The sequence below is a fragment of the Oncorhynchus clarkii genome, chromosome 30 (assembly GCF_045791955.1).
Source record: "Oncorhynchus clarkii lewisi isolate Uvic-CL-2024 chromosome 30, UVic_Ocla_1.0, whole genome shotgun sequence".
Taxonomy (NCBI): Eukaryota; Metazoa; Chordata; class Actinopteri; order Salmoniformes; family Salmonidae; genus Oncorhynchus; species Oncorhynchus clarkii.
In genome coordinates, this window is record NC_092176.1 from 12664139 (window position 1) to 12691392 (window position 27254).

At 43.9% G+C, this 27254-nt stretch overlaps 1 protein-coding gene and 2 pseudogenes across 2 annotated transcripts; 2 read left to right on the forward strand and 1 right to left on the reverse strand.

Moving 5' to 3' along the window:
• Positions 1-1470: 1470 nt before the first annotated feature.
• Positions 1471-3969, forward strand: LOC139390241 (outer dense fiber protein 2-like; annotated as a pseudogene).
• Positions 3970-5002: 1033 nt separating this feature from the next.
• LOC139389707 (GLE1 RNA export mediator) lies at positions 5003-11942 on the forward strand. Of its 2 annotated transcripts, none has more exons than XM_071136610.1 (16): positions 5003-5215; positions 5491-5742; positions 5854-6012; positions 7812-7960; positions 8092-8152; positions 8246-8500; positions 8655-8880; positions 9007-9119; positions 9297-9366; positions 9503-9645; positions 9843-10033; positions 10216-10345; positions 10469-10573; positions 10673-10755; positions 10874-10937; positions 11079-11942. In XM_071136610.1, exons 1-16 carry the CDS (start codon positions 5117-5119, stop codon positions 11145-11147), a joined length of 2169 nt encoding a protein of 722 aa, XP_070992711.1. In that variant the 5' UTR covers positions 5003-5116; the 3' UTR covers positions 11148-11942. The 2 variants fall into 2 exon arrangements, with proteins under 2 accessions (XP_070992711.1, XP_070992710.1); XM_071136609.1 differs by having other exon boundaries at positions 5016-5215; positions 5851-6012.
• Positions 11943-12560: 618 nt separating this feature from the next.
• Positions 12561-16763, reverse strand: LOC139389708 (prostaglandin E synthase 2-like; annotated as a pseudogene).
• Positions 16764-27254: the final 10491 nt, after the last annotated feature.

Below are 27254 nucleotides of genomic sequence, written 5' to 3' on the forward strand. Positions count from 1 at the left end.
TTTGAGCACCCCATGGCATCGAATGAGTTGTCGCGGTCTACAGGCAGGAGATATTTTGCGGTAATTATACGTGTTGCAGATGATTTCCCGTTGCTACTGGCAACGTGAATTAGAACGTGGGTCCAACGAATGTTCTCCAATCACCAGACCGATATCTTTAGAGATGACCGGATCCGATCCCGTCGGTAGAGATTTAGCAGATAAACAAATCACTCACTTTTGCCAAACCAGTAGTTTTTATTCATAATCCGGTTATGAATAAAGAACATCTGTGAGATTTAGCTTGCTGGACATTCATGGAGTGATCATGCTCCCGGGTACTGTTCTTATCTCAGGTTGTCTTGTGACTTTCTAGCAGCTAGTTGCCCTACTAGTGCAAATTATGTTGTATCGTGTGCTCCAACTCTAGATTAAGTTATTGATTGAAAACGCGTGTACACCTGAAGAGAAGAGCTGCACTGAAAAGACGCCACAGGTTAGTAAACGTTTAGTCAATAGAGTTATAAACACTGATTCAACCTTTGAAATAAAGTGGGCCTATAACAGTTAAGCCATGACTGCCAATCAAAGAGGTGTACAACATCAAAGGGGATTTTGGGCACCTCTGTGCCATGGTCCCCTGGGTGCTTGACCCAGGAAGAACCTCCACTCGGATGACACAAGTGGGAGGTCCTGCAAGTAAATGATTTGCTCCTCACAGATACATTTTCATCCAGTGCAATGGACATAGCTTACATTTCACATTTATTAACATACATTATTGCTCACTATTCCCAAAGATATATCACGCACAATATCATTAGATATACTACCAGTATTGATTTTCATGTCTCTCAGGGGCCTTCATCTCATGAGGATGAACAAGAGCAGAGGATGCATGGCCAGGGTAACAAATATGGAAAAAAGATTGGTAGACTCATGATGAATGTTTGATCTCTGAAGAATGAGGTATGTCAGTTGATAATATATAGTGTGTACAATTCAATGTTTGCCCCTTACACAACAAACCCTAGAAGAGGCTATCCCACTATCACAACTTACAGAGCAAAGTTCTCACTTGCAATCAGCAATATCTAGTGCCCTCTTGTTTGTTGCATAAATGTGTCGTATAAACAAAGAAACTGGGCGTGTGTGTGTGTTTCTGTCTGCTGGCGCACCAGCCTGAGTATCTGAGTGCATGCCAGCATGTCATCGACGAGCAGGAGGAGGATCTGCTGGATTCCACCAAAGACCTGGTCCTTGGAAAATGAGAGAATATCTTCCTCCAACACTCCCAAAGAAAGATGTGGGAGACTGGCCACAACAGGTGTGGAGTAATATCATGACATGAGCACATTTAGTCATCATGCATACGTTTACAAACATTCACAAGACAATGTAAAAATGTGTGAGGCAGTTTAGGACTAGCTTGGTTTTAATCTTTCCATTTCATACAGGGCTGAGTCGAGGACTCTACATGGGGAAAGAGACATGCCACTGAGGAAGCTGGTAGAAGCAGAGATTGATGGGGTGGCAGTGGCCACACAGTTGACAGCCCCGAATGAGGCTATGGGTGGCGTGAAAAAGATGAGCTGCACTCTGAGAATTCTTCAGGGAGTGCCATGAACAAGAGGTACTCTCCCCAATACATGGACTTGCTTAGATTGACAAGGTGTCAGTGTCTTTGCAGGAAAATGGAAAATGACAATAGGAATTGTGGTCTTATATTTTGATTGGAAGAACAACAATGATTTAATATTGCAGATAGATTGTAGGTTCTATCATTTTAATTGTTTGCATAATTTCCAATCCCTTATTTAAAATGTTTTCCCTTTATACTCTTCTCTACCATCCCTACCCTAATTGGAGTAAACTAACTGACAACAATAATTTTATTGCTACTTACAGCTATTTCGGTCACATCTACAGTACATGTAGTTAAATCATTAAATATTCAGAATCTCCTCTCTTCAAGTGCTGGATTTTCACCCACAACAGCCAATCCACCATTCATTCAGATCTTAACTCCAACCCACCGATGTCCACAGATTAACCCATCTTTCCCAGTATAATGCCATTTTTCTATTTCCTTTTGCAATACATCCCTCCATTTTACTATGATGTCTTACTGGGGTTCCTGAACCTCCCTATTTGTAAAAATGTATACCGATATTGCCTTAAAAATAAATGTTTTACCCAAGAGTATAATGATATTTTCCATAACAATGCAGTTTGCAGGTCAATCTGAACTCTGATATTATGACATAACAACCATTCCTGGACCTGACTCCATAAGCGAGCCACCGATGGACAGTACCAGAAAATATGTTCTATTGATTCTGTTTCCTCGTGCACAAGGCTGACTGTTCAATGCCCCATATATTGAGCATTCTTAAAACATTTTTTTTGTATTAATTGATAGACAGAATCATTGAGGACATCAAAGCAGAGGCAAGGCCTACTGGAGAGACTGGCGGACAAAGAAGCAGAAAAAGTGGTGTGCATCCATGACTGAATTTTCCTTTCACTCTGTGTGGTGCATATCAATTGTCATAGATGACATTTCAAATGTTGTTTCTGCTTTTCTGGCTCTCAGCATCTTGCTGCAAAACTCAACAACAAATGAGATACAGCAGGAGGCACAAAGGAGATACAGCAGGAGATACAGGCCCTGCTGGACCAGCTGGAGGAGCTGAAGCAGCAGAGTGAAGAGAACAAAGAGAGTCTGAAGCAGGCAGACCAGACACAGAGGCAGAGAGCAGAGAACAGTGACGATTCAACCAGACAGCTCTCTGCAAAGCTGCTGGAGAAGGTCTGACACACACAGGTCCTCAGGCTACTCTCACAGGTTGACATGTGGTGTTTGGATGGAAACAAGGGGGTTGGGTGTGATCCTGTGAATTATATTATATGGGAGGAACACATGTAGATACATTACCAAGCGGACCAAGTGTCACACTTAACAAGCGGCCCAAGTGTCACACTGCCCTATGTATTTGTGTGCCATCATTCAGGAGACTTACGGTGGCAGAGGCTCTTTTTTCAGCTGAGAGCTGGTGTTGCTGCCACTCCAAAGAGGTGACTGCAAAGAGGCAGCTTGAAGTGGAAATCAATGTTCTCAAGAAGTGTATCTCCTCCTACTGCTCCAGCAGGGCCTGCTGTATCTCCTTTGTGCCTCCTGCTGTATCTCCTTTGTTGTTGAGTTTTGCAGCAAGATGCTGAGAGCCAGTAATTGTGACTACCATGAGGCATTCAAGACATGTTTCATGTGAATGATTCATAATGGTTTGTCTTTGGATTTTTTTTTTTTTTTTAAAGTTGTCCAGAACCTTGAAATAAGTGTATTTTGCAGGCATTTCTTCCTTTCTGATTACTGCATTATGTGTTTTGTTGTCTGTCTGTGCAGCCAGGTGACTGAGATGACTGCACAGATCTACACTGTGGTGGAGAAAGGCCGTGCTGAGACGGTTGGGCTCCTGATCCGGCCGCACCGCTTCACCTCTGACAACTCCGTCAACAAACTAGAGAACCAGAGACTGAAGGTAAACATGTTTCTCTTTCAGTCATCAAGTGTAATAAACTATAGAATATCAAACCTTGATAAGGACTGAAGATGACAAACCATTCTGTAACTTTGAATGTCAGGTTATTTGTGGATCTTCTTTTTGAAGAAGTAGAGTAGAACCTGACACAGCCCCAGTCTGAAGCGCAGCAGCTGAAGAGTTCAGTCAAGAAGCTAGAGAGCCAGGTGGAAAACTATAAGAGCAAGGTACAGTTGATCAGCCTATCTAAGTGTTGGCTGTACTTCAATCAAGGTGTTATAATCCAGCTATAATGCTGCATGCTATCCAGTCTGTAGCTAAGATTTTTAATTGATATGTGACAATTGTGCTGCAGGTTCAGAGGGCCTGCTTAGAGTCAGAGGACTACTGCTTAAAGCTGGAGATCTCAGAGACGAATTACAGCACCCAGAAACAGCTTGAGGAGTAGGTCCGGGAGTGCAGCATCCTCTCCAAGCAGCTGGAGCAGGCCAGACAGAGACAGGTCTGTCTTACTACTGAACATCACTCAAATACCTGTGCAGTCTTTCAGTTTATGTTTCAGTGTCAAGATTTAAATTTAGCGTTTTTTTTTATTTTTATGTTCTTTATTAAGTGTCAACTTGATCATTTTGGTTGGACTTCTTCAACTTTTATGTGGATCAGAGCCTACAGTGGGCTTTATTCAAAGAGGTTCAGCCAGGCCAGGGCTCTGGACCTGGAGAGCCAGTTGGGACTCAGTAGGACAGAGCTCAGTCAGTTACGCAGAAGCAAAGAGGATGTGAGTGAGACATTTTAACCCAAAGACCTGGTTTTCTAGAGAGTTATCTATATGTGTTATACATTATACATCCAATATCTAGTAAAATATTTGTTACAACTTTGCAAACAATTGCAATAGACAGGAATACTATTTATACAAACTATAAAATCTAAACACCATAATAAGGAATGATAGAACAACTATGATAACTCTGTCAAACTGAACTGATATGGAAGTCCTTCTTTCTTTGCAGATGGAATGAATATTCTGGAATCAGTTGAGGAACCTGAAGGAGAGACTGGAACAATCTGACTCCACAAACCGCAGCCTGCAGGATTATGTTCAGTTTCTCAAAGCTTTATATAGTAATGTGTTTGGTGACTCTGTCCTATCAAGCTCTCGACACACACACTCACCAATCGGATTGAATATTCTTAGAATTATATTGTATGAGCTGTATGAGTTCTATTTTTTATATTCAGTTGAAATGTACTGTACTGTTTAACAATAACAATAACAAATGCTTAAAATGAGAATGGACAGTCTGGTGTGTTTCACAAACAACAAACTCAGAAAATGAAGGAAAAAATCTAGATAGTTATCCAGCTTTTACACCCAGTATTTAGATGAACATTGTTCACAACATGTTACGATTTTACCCATTATGAGGGAAAAGTAGCTTTGAGGATAAACTGCCTCGACTCGGAACCATAGATTTATCAGAGCCGGAAATGGATCACGTCGGAGTTTGACTTTCAGTGGCACTTATACCGCAATCAGCAGCTAGCCTAATAGTCTCTTAAAGTGTTTGTCGTGTGTTTATTTACACGCCAAAATGCCTGCTGAAAGTTTACGATGGGATACATTGGAGGCCTTGAAAAACTCGCCAAAGGGAAGACTGAAATACAACCCAGACTGGCTCGAAAAGGGGGAGGTAATGAACGTTAACATGCTAGCTAACGGTTTCACATATATAACGTTAGCTCAAAGGTTCAAAGTTGTTTCGCATGTTCTGCATTCGCTAACTGACAAAAACAAAGTTACAACATCACCAATATAATTATTAGCCTGCTACCTAGCTGGACCATGGTATGTATACAATTTCAGTATTCTAGCCAACATTGGACACGTTTTAAATAAGCATTTAATTTGATTAGATATGTGATATAGCCTAACGTTAGTGGTATGATCCTTTCTCGTCCCCTTTAGGATATTTTGTCAGGTTGTAATGAAGCTCCTAGCTTGTCCCCACTCTCTGGGCTCATCTTGAAGAGGCTTAACATGAGCCCTCGAGCGCTTCAGAAGACCTGCTCATTGGGCTCTGCTTCCACTGACCCAGGCACAGGCCTGTCTGAGGAGGCCCCAGTCTCCTCAACCAGCCCCTTCCCTTCAGCCAATGCTCAGCCCACTCCCCTCTCTTCTCCACAACTGGTCCCCAGGTTGAAGAAAGACACAGAGCAGGCAAGTCTCTTTCCCGCTTTGTTTATACCATTATGTAACTCCCTCTGCGCACTATTTATTTTACATTCGTATGAACTCACCACATTTTTTCTTCATATCGATCCACAGCAGATTGTTGGTGATGAGGACAGTGCCCCAGATGCCAGCAACAATCTCAGTCCAGTCACCAACCCCATTCCTTCTCCCACCATCTCCCTGCTGTCTCCCAGGGCAACTCAAATGGAAGGATGTATACGCATTTGTGAGGAGAAACATCGTGCCAAAGCTAAGGTTGCAAAAGCTTTTATTTTCTTTTTTCTTAGTTATCTTGTTCATGCATCAACATGGCATAATAATATATTGAATGCATTAACAGCAATTACCATAACCAAACCAACATTGTAGATTAGAATGGTAAATGTGATACTGGTGTGCCATCCCCGTGGCCTCCGCAATGTATTAGTCCACTCAGACAGGCGTGCATCAGACAGGTGTCTCCTACCATAACAACAAAATATATACAGTACCTGTCAAACATTTATATACACCTACTCCTTCCAGGGTTTTTCTTTATTTTTACTATTTTCTACATTGTAGAATAATGTAGAAAATAGTGAAGACATAAACTATGAAATAACACACATGGAATCATGTAGTATCCAAAAAATTGTTAAACAAATCTAAATAGATTTTAGATTATTCTAAGTAGCCACTCTTTGCCTTGATGACAGCTTTGCACACTCTTGGCATTCTCTCAACTAGCTTCATGAGGTAGTCACCTGGAATGCATTTCAATTAACAGGTGTGCCTTGTTAAAAATACATTTGTGGATTTTCTTTCCTTAATGCATTTGAGCCAATCAGTTGTGTTGTGACAAGGTAGGGGTGGTATACAGAAGAGAGCCCTATTTGGTAAAATACCAAGTCCATATTATGGCAAGAACGGCTCAAATAAGAAAAGAGAAATGACAATCCATCATGACTTTAAGACATGAAGGTCAGTCAATACGGAACATTTCAGAAAGTTTCTTCAAATGCAGTCGCAAAAACCATCAAGCACTCTGAAACTGGCTATCATGAGGACCGCCACAAGAAAGGAAGACCCAGAGTTAACTGCTGCAGAGGATATGTTCATTAGAGTTACCAGCCTCAGAAATTGCAGCCCAAATAAGTGCTTCACAGAGTTTAAGTAACAAACACTTATCAAGATCAACTGTTCAGAGGAGACTGTGAATAAGGCCTTCGTGGTCAAATTGCTGCGAAGAAACCACTACTAAAGGGAACCAATAATAAGAAGAGACTTGCTTGGACCAAGAAACACAAGCAATATCCTTTGGTCTGATGAGTCCAAATTTGAGAATTCTGGTTCCAACCGCTGTGTCTTTGTGAGACGCAGAGTAGGTGAAGGGATAATCTCTGCATGTGTGGTTCCTATTGTGAAGCATGGAGGAGGTGTGGGAGTGCTTTGCTGGTCACACTGTCAGTGATTTTATTTAGAAATCAAGGCACACTTAACCAGCATGGTTACCACAGTACTCTGCAGCGATACGCCATCCCATCTGGTTTGCGCATAGTGGGACGATCATTTGTTTTTCAACAAGACAATGACCCAAAACACACCTCCAGGCCGTATAAGGGCTATTTGACCAAGAAGGAGACTGATGGAGTGCTGTATCGGATGACCTGGCCTGCACAATCACCCGACCTCAACCCAATTGAGATGGTTTGGGATGAGTTGGAATGCGTGAAGGAGTGAAGGAAAGGCAGCCAACAAACTACTTCAAGACTGTTCCAGGTGAAGCTGGTTGAGAGAATGCCAAGAGTGTACAAAGCTGTCATCAAAGCAAAGGGTGGCTACTTTGAAGAGTTCCCACATGTTTAACACTGTTTTTGATTACTACATGATTCCATATGTGTTATTTCATAGTTTTGATGTCTTGACTATTATTATACAATGTAGAAAATAGTACAAATAAAGAAAAACCCTTGAATGAGTAGGTGTGTCCAAACGTTTGACTGGTACTGTATATATGGCATTATGTTAAGCTAACATTTCATACCTAATCTAGACTCTTGAATGTCCTGGTGCAGATGGAGCTGAGTCTGAGGCAGGAGCTGCAGGAGAAGCTGGTGGCCTCAGTTGCGAGTCGTGAGTCGGAGCAGCTCAAACGCTTTGAGGAGTTGATGGAGCTGAAGCAGAGACAGGAGTACCAGAGTATGAGGGACATGATGGACAGAGAGTATGCCCTGCTAGTTTTTATCTCTAAAGCATAATCGTCTCATTTTCACCCACCAATATGCTGCTGTCCCTGTGACAGAATTGAAATGTCAAGAATCTTAATTTGCTTCTTGTCTTTCTCTTGTTTAAAAGAACACAAGAAAGCATTGGGCGCCAAGAAAAGTTGAAAGAAGAGCACAAGAACAGAATAAAGGTATTGAAAGTTTAACCATTGGAATTTCAGAAAGCAAAATGCAAAACAGTTGTATTTAGATACAGGTGGAAAAACCTCCTCCGCCCCTCACAGATCCTGAACCTGCGCCTGCGGGAAGCGGAGCAACAGCGTTTGCGGGAGGCAGAATTTGAGAGGCAGAGACAGGTGGAGGGTAGGGAGAGACTGCGTGCTCTCAATGCCGTCCAGGAAGAGATACTTCAACTCAATCAGCTCCTGGAGCCGACCGCACCCACCCAGTCAGGCCCCTCCCCTGATCTCACATCCTATAGCACCCGTGCCAACCAGCTATGCTCCCAGGTGTCAGAGGTGGTGCGCATGACAGCGGAGGTCAGTGTGATTCTCTTTATCCCTCATCTATGATTGTCTTTGTCGAAGTAGACCCATGCTATGGGGGAGTGGGGAATAATATCTATTGTTTTCATCCTGTTTATGTCCTTTTTCTGTTCAATATGGGTAAGTCGTTGTGATTGTGATTGTGTAGGGGGAGTTCCCCAGTGTGGAGGACATGACGGTGGCAGAGCGGGCACTGCATGAGATGAGGTCACTGATCCGGGTGATGCAAGAGGCGGCTGCCCAGGCCCAGGAGAAGAGGAAGAAGGAGCAGGAGGAGGAAGAGGAACGCAGGAAGATGGCAATGCTGCAGGCCCAGCAGGAAGAGCAGAAGAAGAGTGCAGCTCTATCAGCCAAAGAGAAGGCACGGAAAAAGGGTAAGGAGAGGGAGGATAAATGGATGGATGAAAGGATTGTCTTTGTTTGGTTACATAGGGTATGTACGAATGAGTGAAAGGTTAGGTAGTGAACAAGGGGTTTAAAAAGCACTCTTCTTTCCGAAGGCCTGCAGACCAAAGCTGAGCAGAGCACCCTGAAGTGGTACCAAGAGCTGCAGGACTCCGCTAACCAGTGTGCACAGTCTTTTGAAGGCTTGAACAACACTAAGGATATCCAGGTTGGTTGAAACTGTGCATGGGTGAGGAATGAACTGTGCATGGGTGAGGAATGAACTGTGCCATTATAGGAAAATGCAGTTCCCATATTATGATACACTTTCACATTAAAAGCTAAATTACAAATGAATGGCAACATTACCCTTTTGTTCCTATTACCTTTTACATTTGTTTTTCAGACAAAGAAACTAAGAATGGAGCTCCAGAAGGCAGGCACAATCCCTGTCAGCCAGATCTCCAGTATCTCAGGTGCGTCTGGGTTATGGAGAGGGCTCAGAGGCTTATAATGACAATCATTTTATCTATGGGAAAGTGAAAGAAGGTGAACATTGCTATAATAATCGTGAGATTGAAATTGTCTGCGCCATGTTTGTCAAATACCCAGGTTCCAAGCTCAGGGAAATATTTGACAAGATTGACAAGCTGTTGTCTGGGAGATCAGTGGTATCCGGAGGGAAGTCTGTCTCCACCTCCCAGCATCCCAACGGCCTGGACTTTGTCAGCTACAAACTGGCCGAGAAGTTTGTGGTGAGTTCACATGACCTTGGCTTGAACTGCTGGTGACACAGCACTATTGGTCTGTATTATCTCTTTACAATTCTATACTTCTTCCTAATTGCCTAACTTTTCTGTTACGTTTTATAGTCCCATAGTCATACAAATAAAAGACTGTAGTGTCTTTTCATAGAGCTCTTAAATGCTTCCTTGTCAATGTGTTTGTTTAGAAACAAGGAGAGGAGGAGGTGGCGTCCCACCACGAGGCAGCCTTCCCCATCGCTGTGGTGGCCTCTGGGGTGTGGGAGCTTCACCCCAAAGTCGGAGACTTCATCCTCGCCCACCTTCATAAGAAATGCCCCTACGCTGTGCCCCACTACCCACCTATGAAGGATGGCACATCTGTAGAGGAATATCAGAAGTCAGTGAGGCATCACACTGTTTTGCAATGCATCTGGAACGAACTGTAATGAAACAGAAATTGATGTAATTCCATGACTTTGGGTTGAAAACACCAATGCTGCATTTCAAGTGCGTTGCTTCCACGATCTAAGCAAATGAGGTTAGTTGCTCTGGCTGAAGTGTTGTTCTGTGTCCTACCAGAATCTTAGGCTACCGTGTGGAAGATGGAGGGGTGGAAGCTCAGGACAGCTTTTTGAAGAGGATGTCAGGAATGATCCGCCTCTATGCTGCTATGATACAGCTCAGATGGCCTTATGGCTCCAAGCAAGGGGTATCGACAATCCTACATTGTTTACATAACGAATGCTAATATCACTATGTCAAAGCACTTCACTGACCCCCCCCCCAATTGTATACTGTTATTAGGCTGACCTTTTATTATCATTGTGTCCAGCCTGACCCACATGGGCTGAACAACGGCTGGCGCTGGCTGGCTCAGATGCTGAACATGGAGCCCCTGGCAGACGTCACGGCAACACTCCTTTTTGACTTCCTAGAGGTGATGAGTCATGTCTCTGACACCTGTCTCCAAAGACGGTCTCTGGACTAGACATTTTATGCAGGTCACTGACGTCCCCTGTTCTCGGTCTTCCCTTAGGTCTGTGGCAACGCCCTAATGAAGCAGTATCAGGTTCAGTTTTGGAAGCTCATTCTGCTCATCCAAGAGGAATACTTGCCAAGGTACAATCGCCACTCTCAGCAGTTCAGTTTTACATCAGAACAAAATAGTCTGCTGTAACTTTGTGGTACACTCTACCTTGACCGCTCAGACTTCATGTTGTCATTTGTCCTTTCTTAGGATTGAAGCTGTCACCAGCCAAGGCCAGGCAGGCTCAGTCACGAGGCTCAAGCAGTTCCTAGAGGTGAGTGTGCTGCAAGGCCAAGTATAGCACAGTATCATAGGCACCGTTGTTTAACTGACACTGATGCACTGTCTTTAAAACCTACTGAACTCTTAAAATTGGTCAAAAATGATCCTGTGTTTTCTTTTGTCTCCCTATCAGAGTTCATTAAGAAGCAGGCAGATCCCTCCCCCCAAAGGCCAGCTGAGCTCCCACTTCTGGAGATCCTGAGTGGGGGATGGAAGGATGAGAAAGAAGGTTTTGGACATGATGCATCAGTTGGATTCGAGGCTGCATCACCTCAGTCCACAACTCATAGAATGCACTAGGTAGAGAAGCTCAGTCTTGATGTGGAAGTTATGTTTGCAATGATGCACTATATCCTGATCAATTTGCTTAATAGTATGTATACTTAGTATAGTTGGCTAAAACCAAATTATATTTGGCTTGTATCGTGACTGCAACATGAACCATTTTATCCAATCTTCGTGCTAATCCTACTGCATAGTCATATCTGTTGTTTTTCTCCTTACTCTTGTTGAGAACATTATACTATTAGGGTAGTTATGTAGCTTCTTGCTGTACAGTTCAAGGCTTTTTCCCCGATTCACTGTAATGTGATTAGTTTGCTTTACCAAATTCATATGGTATTACTTATTTTAAACAGGGATTTCTTTCCTTCTATTTTTTGTTGACTGCTTTTAGATCTGAGTACTCAATCATGACGTCCCCTATTCAAGTCATTTTGTCAGGGTGGTCATAATGGAATGGAATCCACCAACATGTTTATAATTTGTACATTGACATGTAATTAGCTGTTTTTATATAGTGTGAGGTTTGCATTTACCACTGTTAGTGCTGAGCTTGTACCAAACCGTTGAGGCTGCGTTCACAGGCAGCTCAATCACAGATCATAATTGGGATGCCTGTCTAAATGCAGTCTGAGTGAAATGAATAATACAGGTGTAACTTGTAAAATAACAATGTACGGTGTACGGAATTAAAACACTTTTTTTATTTAACCTTTTTACATGTATGCACATTAGACTGGTTAATACATAACAAGTTTGTCCAATGGTAGCTCCCAAATTATTAAACCCATTTCACACCCAGCTATATCCTGCATAATTGAGAATACATTTTCTGCTCATGACTGGAACCCTCGAACAACCATCTGACGTAGAATAAGCAGTCAGGAAGTTAACATCCTGAAACAGGTAGCCATAATAAGATTGAGTATACTTTCCATCAAAGCATTACAAGGGTATTTCCTACTTTCATAACTTATGGAAGATCAAACCTAGAGGGAAAATTTCATGGAGTCATCAAATGTCATGTTAGCTCGTTAAATTTAAACCTTTGAATCTAAAATGGAACCCAAAATGCTAAGACTGGAGGTAATGTAAATTTAAAACGGCCAATTTGGTTTTACCCATGTCATACACATTGTTCAAATCTGCAGCTTTGACACCGGGTAGACAGTAAACAAGTATAAACAGCTAATTGCTGCCAGTTTTTGTAAAGCAAAACAAATCATTGGGTGCATTTTCACAGACAATATATCAAGGTTGGGAGTAGATTTCTGTAAATTGCAGCAGGTGAAGAAGGTCCTTAGGACAAAATGTTATTGCATTTTTCTGCCTATTATACAGTCTTTACTTAACACAATCACTTTTCCCATCATGACATCTACAGATTTAGTCTTAGGGCTGGAAGTGCTATTGAATTCAAGTCTCCTAGCGTTGGTCAATGTTTTGAGCAGGATCAGTTGTGGTCTTCATGGCTTTCTGTAGCTTTCTCCATGCGTCTGTACCAGCTCTTCACCTTGGTGTTCTCCATCATGTCATTCCAGGCCTCAAGACCCTCCATCACTCTCAGGACCCCATACATTGCCTGCAGAGAGGAGAGTCAAGGACAATCAGCAAAACACACTTTGGCTATTGTAAACAAATAGTCTCATCAGGAAATCTGCATCTTAGATAAAGTAGACAATACAAGTTCTAGAATTCTAAGATAATGCTTCACATGACAGATGTGATGCTCTTACCAGATTGGGCTGGTCTCCACTCATGAACAACTTCTTGCCAATGGTCGCCACACACTCATTGACTGCCTTGCACAGATCCTGTCTCACATCATCCTGCAAGTTGTGTCTGCAGGATATAGGCATTCAATTTAAACAGAGCTCATCACTAAGCATTATTGGCTAGTTATATACAGTGGGGCAAAAAAGTATTTAGTCAGCCACCAATTGTGCAAGTTCTCCCACTTAAAAAGATGAGGCCTGTAATTTTCATCATAGGTACACTTCAACTATGACAGACAAAATGAGAAAAAAAATTCCAGAAAATCACATTGTAAGATTTTTTATGAATTTATTTTCAAATTATGGTGGAAAATAAGTATTTGGTCACCTACAAACAAGCAAGATTTCTGGCTCTCAGACCTGTAACTTCTTCTTTAAGAGGCTCCTCTGTCCTCCACTCGTTACCTGTATTAATGGCACCTGTTTGAACTTGTTATCAGTATAAAAGACACCTGGCCACAACCTCAAACAGTCACACTTCAAACTCCACTATGGCCAAGACCAAAGAGCTGTCAAAGGACACCAGAAACAAAATTGTAGACCTCCACCAGGCTGGGAAAACTGAATCTGCAATAGGTAAGCAGCTTGGTTTGAAGAAATCAACTGTGGGAGCAATTATTAGGAAATGGAAGACATACAAGACCACTGATAATCACCCTCGATCTGGGGCTCCATGCAAGATCTCACCCCTTGGGGTCAAAATGATCACAAGAACAGTGAGCAAAAATCCCAAAACCACACGGTGGGACCTAGTGAATGACCTGCAGAGAGCTGGGACCAAATTAACAAAGCCTACCATCAGCAAGGGCATTGAAAATAAAACGTGGCTGGGTCTTTCAGCATGACAATGATCCCAAACACACCGCCCGGGCAACGAAGGAGTGGCTTCGTAAGAAGCATTTCAAGGTCCTGGAGTGGAGACGCCATAGAAAATCTTTGGAGGGAGTTGAAAGTCCATGTTGCCCAGCAACAGCCCCAAAACATCACTGCTCTAGAGGAGATCTGCATGGAGGAATGGGACAAAATACCAGCAACAGTGTGTGTAAACCTTGTGAAGACTTACAGAAAACGTTTGACCTCTGTCATTGCCAACAAAGGGTATATAACAAAGTATTGAGATAAACTTTTGTTATTGGACAAATACTTATTTTCCACCATAATTTGCAAATAAATTCATTAGAAATCCTACAATGTGGGCCTCCCGGGTGGCGTAGTGGTTAAGGGTGCTGTACTGCAGCGCCAGCTGTGCCATCAGAGATTCTGGGTTCGCGCCCAGGCTCTGTCGTAACCGGCCGCGACCGGGAGGTCCGTGGGGCGACGCACAATTGGCCTAGCGTCGCCCGGGTTAAGGAGGGGTTGGTCGGTAGGGATGTCCTTGTCTCATCGCGCACCAGCGACTCCTGTGGCGGGCCGGGCGCATTGCGCGCTAACCAAGGTTGCCAGGTGCACGGTGTTTTTCCTCCGACACATTGGTGCGGCTGGCTTCCGGGTTGGATGCGCGCTGTGTTAAAGAAGCAACCCTTGGTTGGGTTGTGTATCGGAGGACGCATGACTTGACCTTCGTCTCTCCCGAGCCCGTATGGGAGTTGTAGCGATGAGACAAGCTAGTAGCTAGTAGCTACTAAAAGCAATTGGACACCATGAAATTGGGGAGAAAACGGGGTTAAAAATATATATTTTTTTAAATCCTACAATGTGATTCTCTGGATTTTTTTTCTCATTTTGTCTGTCATTGTGCAAGTTCTCCCACTTAAAAAGATGAGGCCTGTAATTTTCCTCATAGGTACACTTTGAAGTGTACTTATGATAAATTACAGGCCTCATCTTTTTAAGTGGGAGAACTTACACAATTGGAGGATGACGCATTACTTTTTTGCCCCACTGTATCAGACAACCACACAAAATGTTTTGTCACCCACATACTTTTCAATCTTTTTGAGATGACAAACATGGCAGCTGCTCCAACATACTTTGCAAAGAAGTGCCAAACTTGCCCTCACGGACAATATAGTCAAAGGAGGCCAGGGCCTCTCCAGTGGACCGGTACACGTTGGGCGAGATCAGGTGAACCAGCCAATCATCTGCCCACTTACGCCATTTGATCTCCTCTCTGAAGATGGACAGTGAAGAGAAAGGGACATTTAAGCCTAGATGATGCTTGACAGAATCTATCAAGAGTAGTGATGCACAGTAGGTCTTTAGAGAGGTTTGGACAATTACATTAATTTTCATTAATAACATTGAGAATTGTCATTATGGATGGGCAGCAGTAATTTGGCATCCAATGTGTTCACCTACTTTCTGGAGTCTTTCTCTGGGTACATCATCTGACCTTCAGCTTCATTCACCATTACTTGTTGTTGAACTCTGTCACCTCCTTCCCCTTCTCATTGACCGCTTTCATCTCTGGGTAACAGCGCAGAATCTCTGAGATGGTTTTATCTCTGGAGGAAGAGAGAATTCAGAATGCTTAGTCATCATGATCAAGAAGGACCACTTTATGTTAAAAAAAAAAACAACTCGAACACTTCTCAGGAGGTAGCTACTTACTTGCTCACCAACTGTGTCTTCAAAGCGCTGATTATTACTGAGGAATCATTCAGTTGCTGATAGGTCAAGAGCACAGAAGGAGAGCGATCACATGACAAGTTTTCCATCATCCCATAGACACCTGTAACTAATACCAAGCCTAGCCATCAGATCTGACCCACTTGCTTACAGGTGCACTATGGTCGGACAGGCTTCCTGTGTAGATTAAGACACTGTAGAGCCGGTGCGAGATATGTACTCCGAATTGTCCCATTATCCCCACTGTCACACAGAAGACTGAGCAACTGCTAAAAAACTAGCAGTCGTCCAATCTTCTCTTTGTAACAGTTAGGCTAATGGGACTATTCGGAGAACGCACTTCTTATCCCTGGAATGAGGTACGTTTTCCAAGCCAAATATATACAGGAAGCCTGTCTGACCCTAGTGCAGCTGTAAATAAGTGGGTCGGATCTGCTAGCTAATACCAAACCATGCAGAGTGACTCTGTCCCCCCTTACCACATCATTGTTCACCATTAGGATTGGCATTTTTCTGTAAATTGACCACTTGATTTCTTTCCTCATGACAGGGTTGACCTCCACAATCTCATATGGAAGCCAATGGTCGTCCAGAAAAGCTTGCACTTTACTGCAGAACGGGCAGGTCTTGTACTGGTACAGGGTCAACTTCAGGCCACCATCAGAATAAGCCTGTGGAAGACATACAAGTCATAAACATGTTTAAAAAGGCCAAATTTGGTTGAACGTGGATGTAACATTGGGCAAACTACATGACAAAAGTACACCAGCCAGTAGTTCCGAATGTGGCGATGCGTTCCATCTGATTTATTAGGCAAACCACAGACAGGTTGTCAGCTGACATAATCCACCTGACATGCTTTGCTTCAGGTAGACTGTATGGACATCAATGAAAATACATTTCATAGCTAATATTATTGCCTATTACCTTGGCATCTTCTTCTTCAGCAAGGTGATGTTGGACAGACAACTGTATTGCAGTCAACTGTCCAAGCAGGAACGCACACCGCCACCGCGCAGAGGGGTGAAGGGCAGTTTGGATCGGAATCCTGAACCGCCCGTTCCGTGTGCCCTGCTTGATCTATGCAGCGAGACCCTTGGAACCAGGGAGGCAATATTCCCAGCAAGACATGCTGGAGACTCCAAAATGTGCCAGCCGATCTTACCGAAAGTTCTCGCGCAGGAAGCTGCCATCTTGATTTTACATCAATTCCCACAATGCAGTGCGTAGGGACTTGTTCAAGAACATAGTATCGATTTGCGATTTGGTGGGGTGTTCAAGAGCATCAATGTTTTAGAAGCTTAAGGTCGGGCATACTGTAAAAAAATTGTCTGGCTGCTACCTAAGAGCCGGACAGAAGGCAGAAAATAGATATTTGACATCGGTAGGCCAGTTGTTCTTTTTTTGCCAGTCTCAGTGCACAGCTGTAAATAATTTCCTAACATAAGATAAATGGACAGAATAAATCACTGCGTGATGCTGCAATGTACACCAAAGCAAAATTATAGGATCAGGCATTATATTATTTAACATCACTTGTATGACTATTTTGGGGGAGGGTTAAATTAACAATTGCAAATAAAGAAATCGCATGAAATTGTTCAAATCAGACCAATGCGCATTGCATGCTTCCCCATGGTTGCAGGAGGGCATCGTGAAGATAGAGGATGAAGCTAGAAATTAAATGCACGAATGCTGCAATTTACTGTGTAGTTTAGACTAATAGCTGAATAGACGAGTACAGTAACTGTTGTCCTACTACAGTACATGTCATCTCAAGGTGGTGCTGGACTCACTGCACATTTCCACAAGGATAAACATACACGCTGATTTGATGCACGAGCATCACTGTGGATAATATCCTTATCAAAATGCTGGATGCTGGTGCAGAAGAAAAGATAATATATCCTGAACATGCACGAGAAGAGATTTTAAGGTCATGAATCTGAGAGGATGATAATGCTAGAAAAAAGGGTATGCTACAGTTACCTGGGAAACATTTAGTTTTTGAGATGCACCTGTCCTGTCACTCTTTTTGTAGTGTTGCATAGACCCACAGAATAAATAATACACCATCATGTTATTATATTATATTTTACTTTGGTAGATTATTTTAACCTGAAACCTCACTGGATGAACCCCTGACCTAAATGAATGTGAATAGTCATTTGTCAGCATCCCCATAACCCCCAATATGTTTATGACTTTCTTAGATGTGTGGATAATTCTCCCAATGGTTTACTACGCTGAAGCTGAAACATCATCCCCTCATCATCATTGAATGAGCAAACATCATTATCACATCCATCATTGGAACTGCATCTGTTAGTCAGTATCCTTGGATATGGTGTGAATGTGATACACACAACACTCTCATTTTTTGTCTCTCTCGCTCACACACAAACACACATATACGTGTAAATCCATGCACGTGCGCATACACAAGCATTCACACACATACACATACACTCATGCATGCACATACAAGCACACTTTTCTGCTTAAAAGATGAAGGGCATGGCGCTGAATATTTAAGTCTCTGTATGTTGTTTCTGGACAGGCTGTGCATTGATAAGAATGAACAATAAACACAATGATATTCTTGGCAAGGAAGTGAAGCTTTCTAGGAAATATGCTTTTTGGATCAGGCCCACTGGCCTTCAGCATCAGAGGGAGGGGGACCTCCCATTGTTAAACACCAAAGTCAGCTCTTGGGCTATCAACAGAGCAAAGAAAGCCTACCCCAAAAACAACAAACTCGCTCAAACCGCCGTTGAAATGGACTTGTTCTATATCTTTCCCCCCCTGCCCTTTAATCATCAGAATAAGTTGCAATGTGAGATAACTTACAATGTGATGCTTTTGTATGTAACCTTACAGGTTGTCATTGTTCCAATGCTATAAAGCAGAGGGGGCTGGTGGGAGGAGCTCTGGGAGGACCGGCTCATTGTAATGGCTGGAATGGAATCTTTGGAATGGTACCAGACACACCAAACGCATGTCTGACTCTGGTCAGTTGATTCCATTCCAGCCATTACAATGAGCCCATCCTACTATAGCCCCTCCCAACAGCCTTCTCTGGTATAAAGTCTATACCATTAATACTGTAGAAGCCATTTCAGCCTACTTTTGTGGTTGTTGTCCATTTGTGTATTCCACACAATTTGTACACTAGAGGGCACTATGTGTTGGGTCATCGGTCACATATATATTGGCGCACAGGTGACCAGGAAGTAGGGATGAACAGGTATGGAGAGCATACAGTTCTCACTGTTGACACTATGGAACTAAGATTAGCCTACGTACCTGTAATACAACCTGGTCTCCGGGCAATTCGGCTGCAGAAACCAGGCGGGGTAATAACATCTGCCTGTATGGAATTATTGCTATTTTATCTTTGCTGATAAATGGGCAAAAGACTGTTGCCAATTTCCACTGCTCCAGAGTCCAATGGTGGCAAGCTTTACACCACTCCAGTCGACGCTTGGCATTGCGCTTGGTGATCTTAGGCTTGTGTGCGGCTGCTCAGACCTGGAAACCCATTTCATGAAGCACCCGACCAACAGTTATTATGAGGCTGTTTGTCACTGGGTAGTGATTGATGCAACCGAGGACAGAAGATTTTTAAGCTTTACGGGCTTCAGCAATCGGCGGTCTCATTCTCTGATCTAGTGTGGCCTACAACTTTGTGGCTGAGCTGTTGTTGCTCCTTGATGTTTCCACTTCACAATAACATCACTTACAGTTGACCGTGGCAGTTCTACTAGGGCAGAAATTTGACGAACTATAACTAGTTGGAAATGTGGCATCCTATGACGGTGCCACGTTGAAAGTCACTGAGCTCTTCAGTAATGGGCCTGTCAGCAACGGTTGTGGCTGAAATAACTAATAAAAAATTTGATGTAATAAATGTATCACTAGCCACTTTAAACAATGCCACTTTATATAATGTTTAAATACCCTACATCACTCATCTCATATGTATATACTGTACTATCTACTGCATCTTGCCTATGCCGTTTGGCCATCGCTCATCCATATATTCATATGTACATATTCTTACTCATTCCTTTACACTTGTGTGTATAAGGTAGTTGTTGTGAAATTGTTCGATTACTTGTTAGATATTACGGCATGGTTGGAACTAGAAGCACAAGCATTTCGCTACACTCGCATTAACATCTGCTAACCATGTGTATGTGACAAATACAATTTGATTTGATTTAACTGAATCCACTAATTTGAAAGAGTGTCCATATACTTTTGTATATATAGTGTATGTTTGGATACATACAGTATATATGCATATATGGGCATATACAATGCATTCGGAAAGTATTCAGACACCATTCCCTTTTTTCAAATTGTGTTACGTTACAGCCTTATTCGAAAATGGATTTTTTTTAAATTCCCTCATCAATCAACGCACAATACCCCATAATGACAAAGCGAAAACAGGTTTTTATGAATGTTTGCAAATTTATAAAAAAAAACAAAAAAACAGAAATACCTTATTTACATAAGTATTCAGACCCTTTGCTATGAGATTCGAAATGTATCTCAGGTGCATCCTGTTTCCATTGATAATTATTCAAATGTTTCTACAAGTTGTGAATTAGAGGGTGATGCCTCTGGAAGTTATACACTGATTGAGTAGGTGAAGTTATGGAGATTGTACTCCTAGACTAGAGAGATGGTTAGAGAGACAGGTCCTCAGTTTAGGGTTATTTAATGTTGATTGGAGATTAACAATGTTTGCAATTCTGTGCCATGTCAATCAGCTGTGATTATCCAATTAACTGTTTATCCATACAAGGTGTGGTCTTACTTACAGTTTTGGTGTTCATGCACAGTGATGAATAAATTGGTCAGAAAGAAAATAATGTCCAAAACTGAGATTTGTGTTCACAGCAGTAGGTGGCGAGCTGCACTTGGTAATGAACTAAACACTATGCCAGTTTGTAATAGCAGTGATGTCATTACTGAGTTCTTAAAGGGACGCCCCAAATTTCTGCTACGACATTCTAACCAGATGGAAAGTCTGTTCTAGGTGACAGGTTCTTCTGCATCATAATCGAGGATGGCTGGGAGCTGCACCATCCGGGCCACTGGTCGTAGGTAAGTCCGACCCTTGACCTGGATAGCAGCAGTCCAAATACTTCCATCAGCTCCAGGGTAAGTATGACTCACCTTCCCGACAGGTCAGAGAGCTCGAGGGAGCTGAGGGTCGATGATGAGAACCACTTGATCCACAGTTAGTTCTCTCCCATCCTTCCTCCACTTCAATCTTTCTTGTAGACTTTGCAAGTAATACCGAACGAACTGGGACCAAAAGAAATTGGCAAGGACTTGGCTATGCCTTCAGCAGCGTTTCCCTAGGATGTTCCTGGAGTCATACAAAATCTGAGGAGGAGATGCGTTGTAGCGTCCCATTAGTAGGAGGCTCATGTGATGGGATCTGGGTCCGTGACATCGGAGGAGAGGTACCCAAGGGGTTTTGCATTTAAGATTCCCTCCACTTCGGTAAGCACAGTGCGGAGCACGGTTTCAGTGTTGGTCTGTTCCTTGAGTATGACTTTGAGAGCAATCTTCACTGAGTTCACCTCTCTTTCCCACGTTCCAACAAAGTGAGGGCTTGGCGGGTTTAACTGGAATGTTATCCTTTGTTCGGCCAACTGTTCCTTCAGGTGGGGGGCCATCACTTTGAAGGCCTCTTGCAGTTGTCGGTCTCCTCCAACGAAGTTTGTACCATTGTCCGAAAGAAGCTTGAAAGGCTTGCCTCAACGTGCAATGAAGCGTCTTAGAGACATCAGGAAGGTATTGGCATCCAAGCTCTCCAGGAGGTCCAAGTGGGTGCTGCGGCTGCTCAATGCATTTGTAGATGATGCCCCATCTCTTTTCGTTGCGACGTCCGATATCTATTTTCAATGGTCCGAAAACAATTCACTCCGGTAGAGTAAAAGGGTGGCTTGTACAGTTGCAGATGAGCAGAAGGTAAGTTCGCCATCTTTGGAACTTCAGGCTTGGCAATCAATCTTTGCCATTGCAAACAGGTGTTCTGAAACTTCCGGATGGCTTCCCTTCCCCGCAGAATCCAGTATCTTTGACTCTGTTTTGCCAGAACCCTCTCTGGGCTGGGCTGGAGGAGAGTCTCCTCGAAATCTTGAATGAGTAGCTTGGTCAGCGGATGATTTGGATCCAAGACGATGGGGTGCATAGAATCCATGTCCAGGTGCTCTGCTCTTCGCAGTCTAAAGCCAACTCTAAGGAGTCCCGGATCCTTATCATACTCAGGAGACAAGGGACCCAGACGACTGTTAGAAGGTATAGACCGGTTTGACATGATGGCCTGGACCGAGTGATGTGATCCGCTCTGTGGTTCGCGGTATCCACATGCCTCCAGTTGACTACATCCGTAAGGTTCTGAATCTCTGTAACTCGAGTTCCTACAAAGACCTTGTATCTACAAGATTCTGACTTGAGCCAATGAAGGACTGTGGTGGAATTGGACCAGAGGATGACTTGTCCGATGGGCAGGGTGAGTTCTGTTTGGAGGACACTGACCAGCTGAGCTCCAGTGAATGCAGAACTCAACTCCAAGCGTGGCATCAACAGCTGCTTCTTTGGCGCAATGCGAGACCTGGCCAGAACGAAGTAAACGTTTACCTGATTCTGGTCATCCACAGTCCACATGTAGGCAACATAGCCATATGCTCTCTCTGACGCATCACCGAATATGTGCAGATCTCTGGTCGACTGTCAGCATATGGTGGTTCGTAAGTTCTGGGGAGTTCCATCTGGACAAGGTCAGGAATGTCTAGTTCCCAGACAAGCCATCTGTTCAGCCGCCTCTGAGGCTGAATGGGGTCATCCCAAGCTATCCCTTCTTTCCACAGGTCCTGGACGAGTACATTGGCTTGGGTTGTGAAAGGCGTGATTTAGCCTAGTGGGTTGTATTGAAGGGTGAGCATGCTGTAGATATTCCTCATTGTAGGTTTGGAGCACTCCACAGTGCTGTGCTTGTATCCCAAGGAGCCTCTGAGGCAGTTCCAACATAGCCACAGGGTTGGTTCCTGGAGATCCGTGCTACTTTGTGAAAGCCACAGTTTGCTGCTTTCCGATCTGGCCTCGGGTGGTAGGTGCTTGATGACAGTTGGTACATTGCTAGCCCACTGTCGTATCTCAAAGCCTCCCGTATGGAGCCACTGCCACAGTCCATTAGCAAGGTTTCTTGCTTCATCGGCAGAGGGGATGCTTTGAAGGCAGCTGTCCACGTAAAACTTCACAAGCTCTTCATTAGCTCCTATGTTGTCCTGAACATGTTGCTGCAGAGCGTAGATGGCGCAACAGGGACTACAAGTCGTGCTGAATGGCAAGACCTGCCACTCATAGATGCTCGGTTCTTCAGTTCTATGCATGTTCTGTCAGATGAAGTGTAGCACCGGTTTGTCAACTCGTAAGAGGCGGATCTGAGGAAACATGCCTTTGATGTCACCACTTACAGCTACGGCATGTTGACGGAATCTGAGGAGGCCACCGAGCAGGGATGGTCCCAATGTTGGTCCAGGGAACAGGTCATTGAGCGACTGTCCTTTATGCTGGAACGAACAGTTAAACACAATCCTACCCTTTCCATTGTGATGCATAATATGGTGGGGTATAAACCAGGACTCAGTAGATTGTTCAGCTACCTCGGGTGGCACCAGTGACACGTAACCTGCCCTCTGCAGCTTCTTGATCTTTTGGCAGTACACCTTGGGTCTTTGGCAAGTATTCCCTCCATGCTAGGGTGGCTTGGCAGTACAGCTTCCTTTGGAGCATGGAAAGTTGCATCATTGACTCAATGAAGCAAGGGTGTAGCATAGAGCTGACGCCATCAACCTCTATTCTAGAGGTGGACGTCTGGAGAAGGGTCATGGCTTGCTGGTCTTGTTTCGAGCAAGTTGCCAGCTTCTCACTCACATAGGGAAGGGTATTGATCTGCCAAAGTCACTCCACATTTCTGAAGTGCTCGGCAGAAGGCGAGACGGTGGTGGTGAACAGGCACTGTTCAGCTGGTGCTGTGTGTAGTAGGGACCAGCCGAGTTCGGTGTGGATGGCAATGGCTTCACCAGGTGGGCCTGTACACACTGGCTGTATGGGTATCAGGAGGTGAGGCATGTCTGAACCTTTCAGCAGCAGAGGTTGAGCTTGGTCCACCGGTGACAAAGGCAGCTTAGGTCATATTGCTTTTGGAGAGCTGCTACTGGGCAGGAGTGTCCGGAAAGGCCTAGGTTTTCTGCGGTGAATGCCTTACATATCTGATAGTACTCAAAAGGTTTGTGCAAGGGAGGACACATCAAAGGTCTCTGAGGCACCTTGCAGTTGCACAACATCTTGTCGAACTGTCCTGAGGGTGAGGTTCTCAGGCTCAGAATTGAGGTTTAGTTTTTGAACATCCTGTGGCAGGATGATGCTACGCTCTGAGCCATCGTCGAGCATGGCGTATGTCTCCAGGGCTCGGTCTCCATTGTGAAGTAAGACCTTCAAGACCTGCAGCGTTACTTTAGCCGATCCGTTCGGTCTGTCCAGATACACCTTGGTCGTAGGGACACACATTTCTGGTTTTCCTCTATGGTATCATGAAGGATTGTTAGGTGCTGCTCTTTACATGTCTTGCAAGGTCGTCTGAGGGTGCAAGCATCAGCTTTGTGGGATCATCCTCACTTCCAACACCTTTTTCCATCCTTTATCCACTTGACGACCTGTCCTGTGTTCAGCTTCTTGAATTCTTCACATGAGTTGAGAAAGTGTTCTTTATTGTCACAGTAGGGACAGTATGGCTTGGGGTTGGGATCTTCACTTGTGTTGAAAAGGATTGAACCAGATTTCTTCTTCTGTCTCGTTAATGCATGTTGGTCTTTCTTGAATGGGTTAGGCATATCACATTGATAGAGGGCTCTGGCTCTGCTTGATATGTGCTTAGCCTGGGACTGTAACCAGACTGCCAAGTCATGCAAGGTGAACGTCTGGTCTGTGCCGGTCCTGAGGATGCTGCGTTCGAAGCAGTACTCAACGAATTCATCCCGGTAGCTCTGTGGCATCTTTCTCAAGAGCCGGTCAACATGGGATCCAGATCTGAGGTCAAAGTCGTTCTGCCACTCAAGGGTGCTGAGCATGCCTACCAGTGAGTGGATAGAAAGGGCAAAGGTGTCAAAGGCTTCTGCATCTCCAAACTTGATGGCTGGGAAGTTTAGGATGGTGGCTAGCTCACACTGGACGAGTGGCGGGGCTGACTGTACTTGTCTCAGGTCGTGCATGTAGGCCTTAGCGAGCTGGACTTGCACTCTGTAGTTTCAGGTGGGCCAGGAGCACTTGATACTTATACCGCTCGTTTAGGTGCCTGTGACTGCTCATCAGGTCATCTAGGGCCATCTTGAGGAGGGCAAAGTCACTCTCTCTATCGCTCTGAAAGTAGGGCAATGACGGCTTCGGCATGCCATATGATGAGGCAATCAGCTGATCCGTGCCAGGTGGCGGAGCAGGCTCCGGATAGGGTGCCATCTGTCCTGGGGCAGGATATGGCGCTGGATTGGGATTGGGCACACCTAAACCTGGATGGAAGCCTGGCACTGCTGGAACTGGATAAGCTTTGTCCCGCAGATAAGTAGGGTTCACCTGGAACAAGGTATGGTGTAAATCCTGGTGCAGGATGTGGCGCAGCGGATGCTGGACCCTGGTGCTAGAGGGGGTGCGCAGCTGGAGATTGAATGTTTGAAGGAGTACGGACCTATTAAAAGTTTGGGAACCACTGAGCTAGAGCTAGCCAAGCTTGTCATATCCTTTCTTAAAACATTAAAGGTTTGTTTATGGTTTGTTAATGTGTAACTCTGGGTTGTTGTTTTTGTTGCACTGCTTTGCTTTATCTTGTACTGATCGCAGTTGTAAATGAGAACTTGTTCTCAACTGGCCTACCTAGTTAAAAAATTAAAAGAAAGAGATTAAGGTGTTGTTGTAGCCAGAACCCAGATGACTCATTCAGAGCAGAGGAGCCCCTCACTAGCACCGTCTGATGAATCATGTGACAGCTTTGCATCTATCCCACAGACACAGCCAACCTAGGAGAAAGAGGCGGAGCCTATGAAGATTCACACCATCTTCTCCCTGCCTACCCAAGGCACTCATCAGCAGCTCCCATGGTTCCGCATGCAGCTACAGCTCCTGTGGTTCCATGCTTGGAAGTATGCTTGGGGGTCATTGTCCATTTGGAAGACCCATTTGCGGCTAAGCTTTAACTTCCTGACTGATGTCTTGAGATGTTGCTTCAATATATCCACACCATTTTCCTTCCACATGATGCCAACTATTTTGTGAAGTGCACCAGTCCCTCCTGCAGCAAAGCACCCCAACAACATGATGCTGCCACCCCCATGCTTCACAGTTGGGATGGTGTTCTTCGGCTTGCAAACCTCCCCCTTTTTCCTCCTAACATAACAATGGTCATTATGGCCAAACAGTTCTATTAATGATTCATCAGACCAGAGGGCATTTCTCCAAAAAGTACGATCTTTGTCCCCATGTGCAGTTGCAAACCGTAGTATGGCATTTTTATGGCGGTTTTGGAGCAGTGGCTTCTTCCTTGCTGAGCGGCCTTTCAGGTTATGTCGATATAGGACTCGTTTTACTGTGGATATAGATACTTTTGTACCTGTTTCCTCCAGCATCTTCACAAGGTCCTTTGCTGTTGTTCTGGGATTGATTGACACTTTTCTCACCAAAGTACGTTCATCTCTAGGAGAAAACGCATCTAGTTCCTGAGCGGTATGACGGCTGCGTGGTCCCATGGTGTTTATACTTGTGTACTATTGTTTGTACAGATGAACGTGGTACTTTCAGGCATTTGGAAATTGCTCCCAAGGATGAACCAGACTTGTGGAGGTCTACAATTTTTTTTCCTGAGGTCTTGGCTGATTTTCTTTTGATTTTCCCATGATGTCAAGCAAAGAGATTTTCCCATGATGTCAATTAGCCTATCAGAAGCCATGACATCATTTTCGGGAGTTTTCCAAGCTGTTACAAGGCAAAGTCAACTTAGTGTATGAAAACTTCTGACCCACTGGAATTACAGTGAATACAGTGAATTATAAGGGAAATAATCTCTGTAAACAATTGTTGGAAAAATGACTTGTGTCATGCACAAAGTAGATGTCCTAACCGACTTTCCAAAACTATAGTTTGTTAACAAGAAATTTGTGGAGTTGTTAAAAAACAAGTTTTAATGACTCCAACCTAAGTGTATGTAAACCTCCGACTTCAACTGTAGGTACATGGTTGCAAATGGCATTAGTGTCTTAACAGCTCGATTTTCCAAGGCAGGCTACTCTGGGTACAGCCCTATCCAGAAATCTGGCAGCGGCTTCTGATTAAATTCAATTTTCACAGAACCGCTTGTTGCAATTTTCTTGTTCAGATATCGGTAAGTGGACTGGTAAGTGGACTGGAGGCAGGGCATGAAAGGGATAATGAATCCAGTTGTTTGTGTCATCCATTTCGGGAAAGTACCTGCGTAATTGCGCACCCAGCTCACTCAGGTGCTTCACTATATCACATTTCACATTGTCCGTAAGCTTGAGTTCATTTGCGCACAAACAATCATAGAATGACAGAAAGACCTGTGTGTTGTCCTTGATAATGCAGACAGAGAA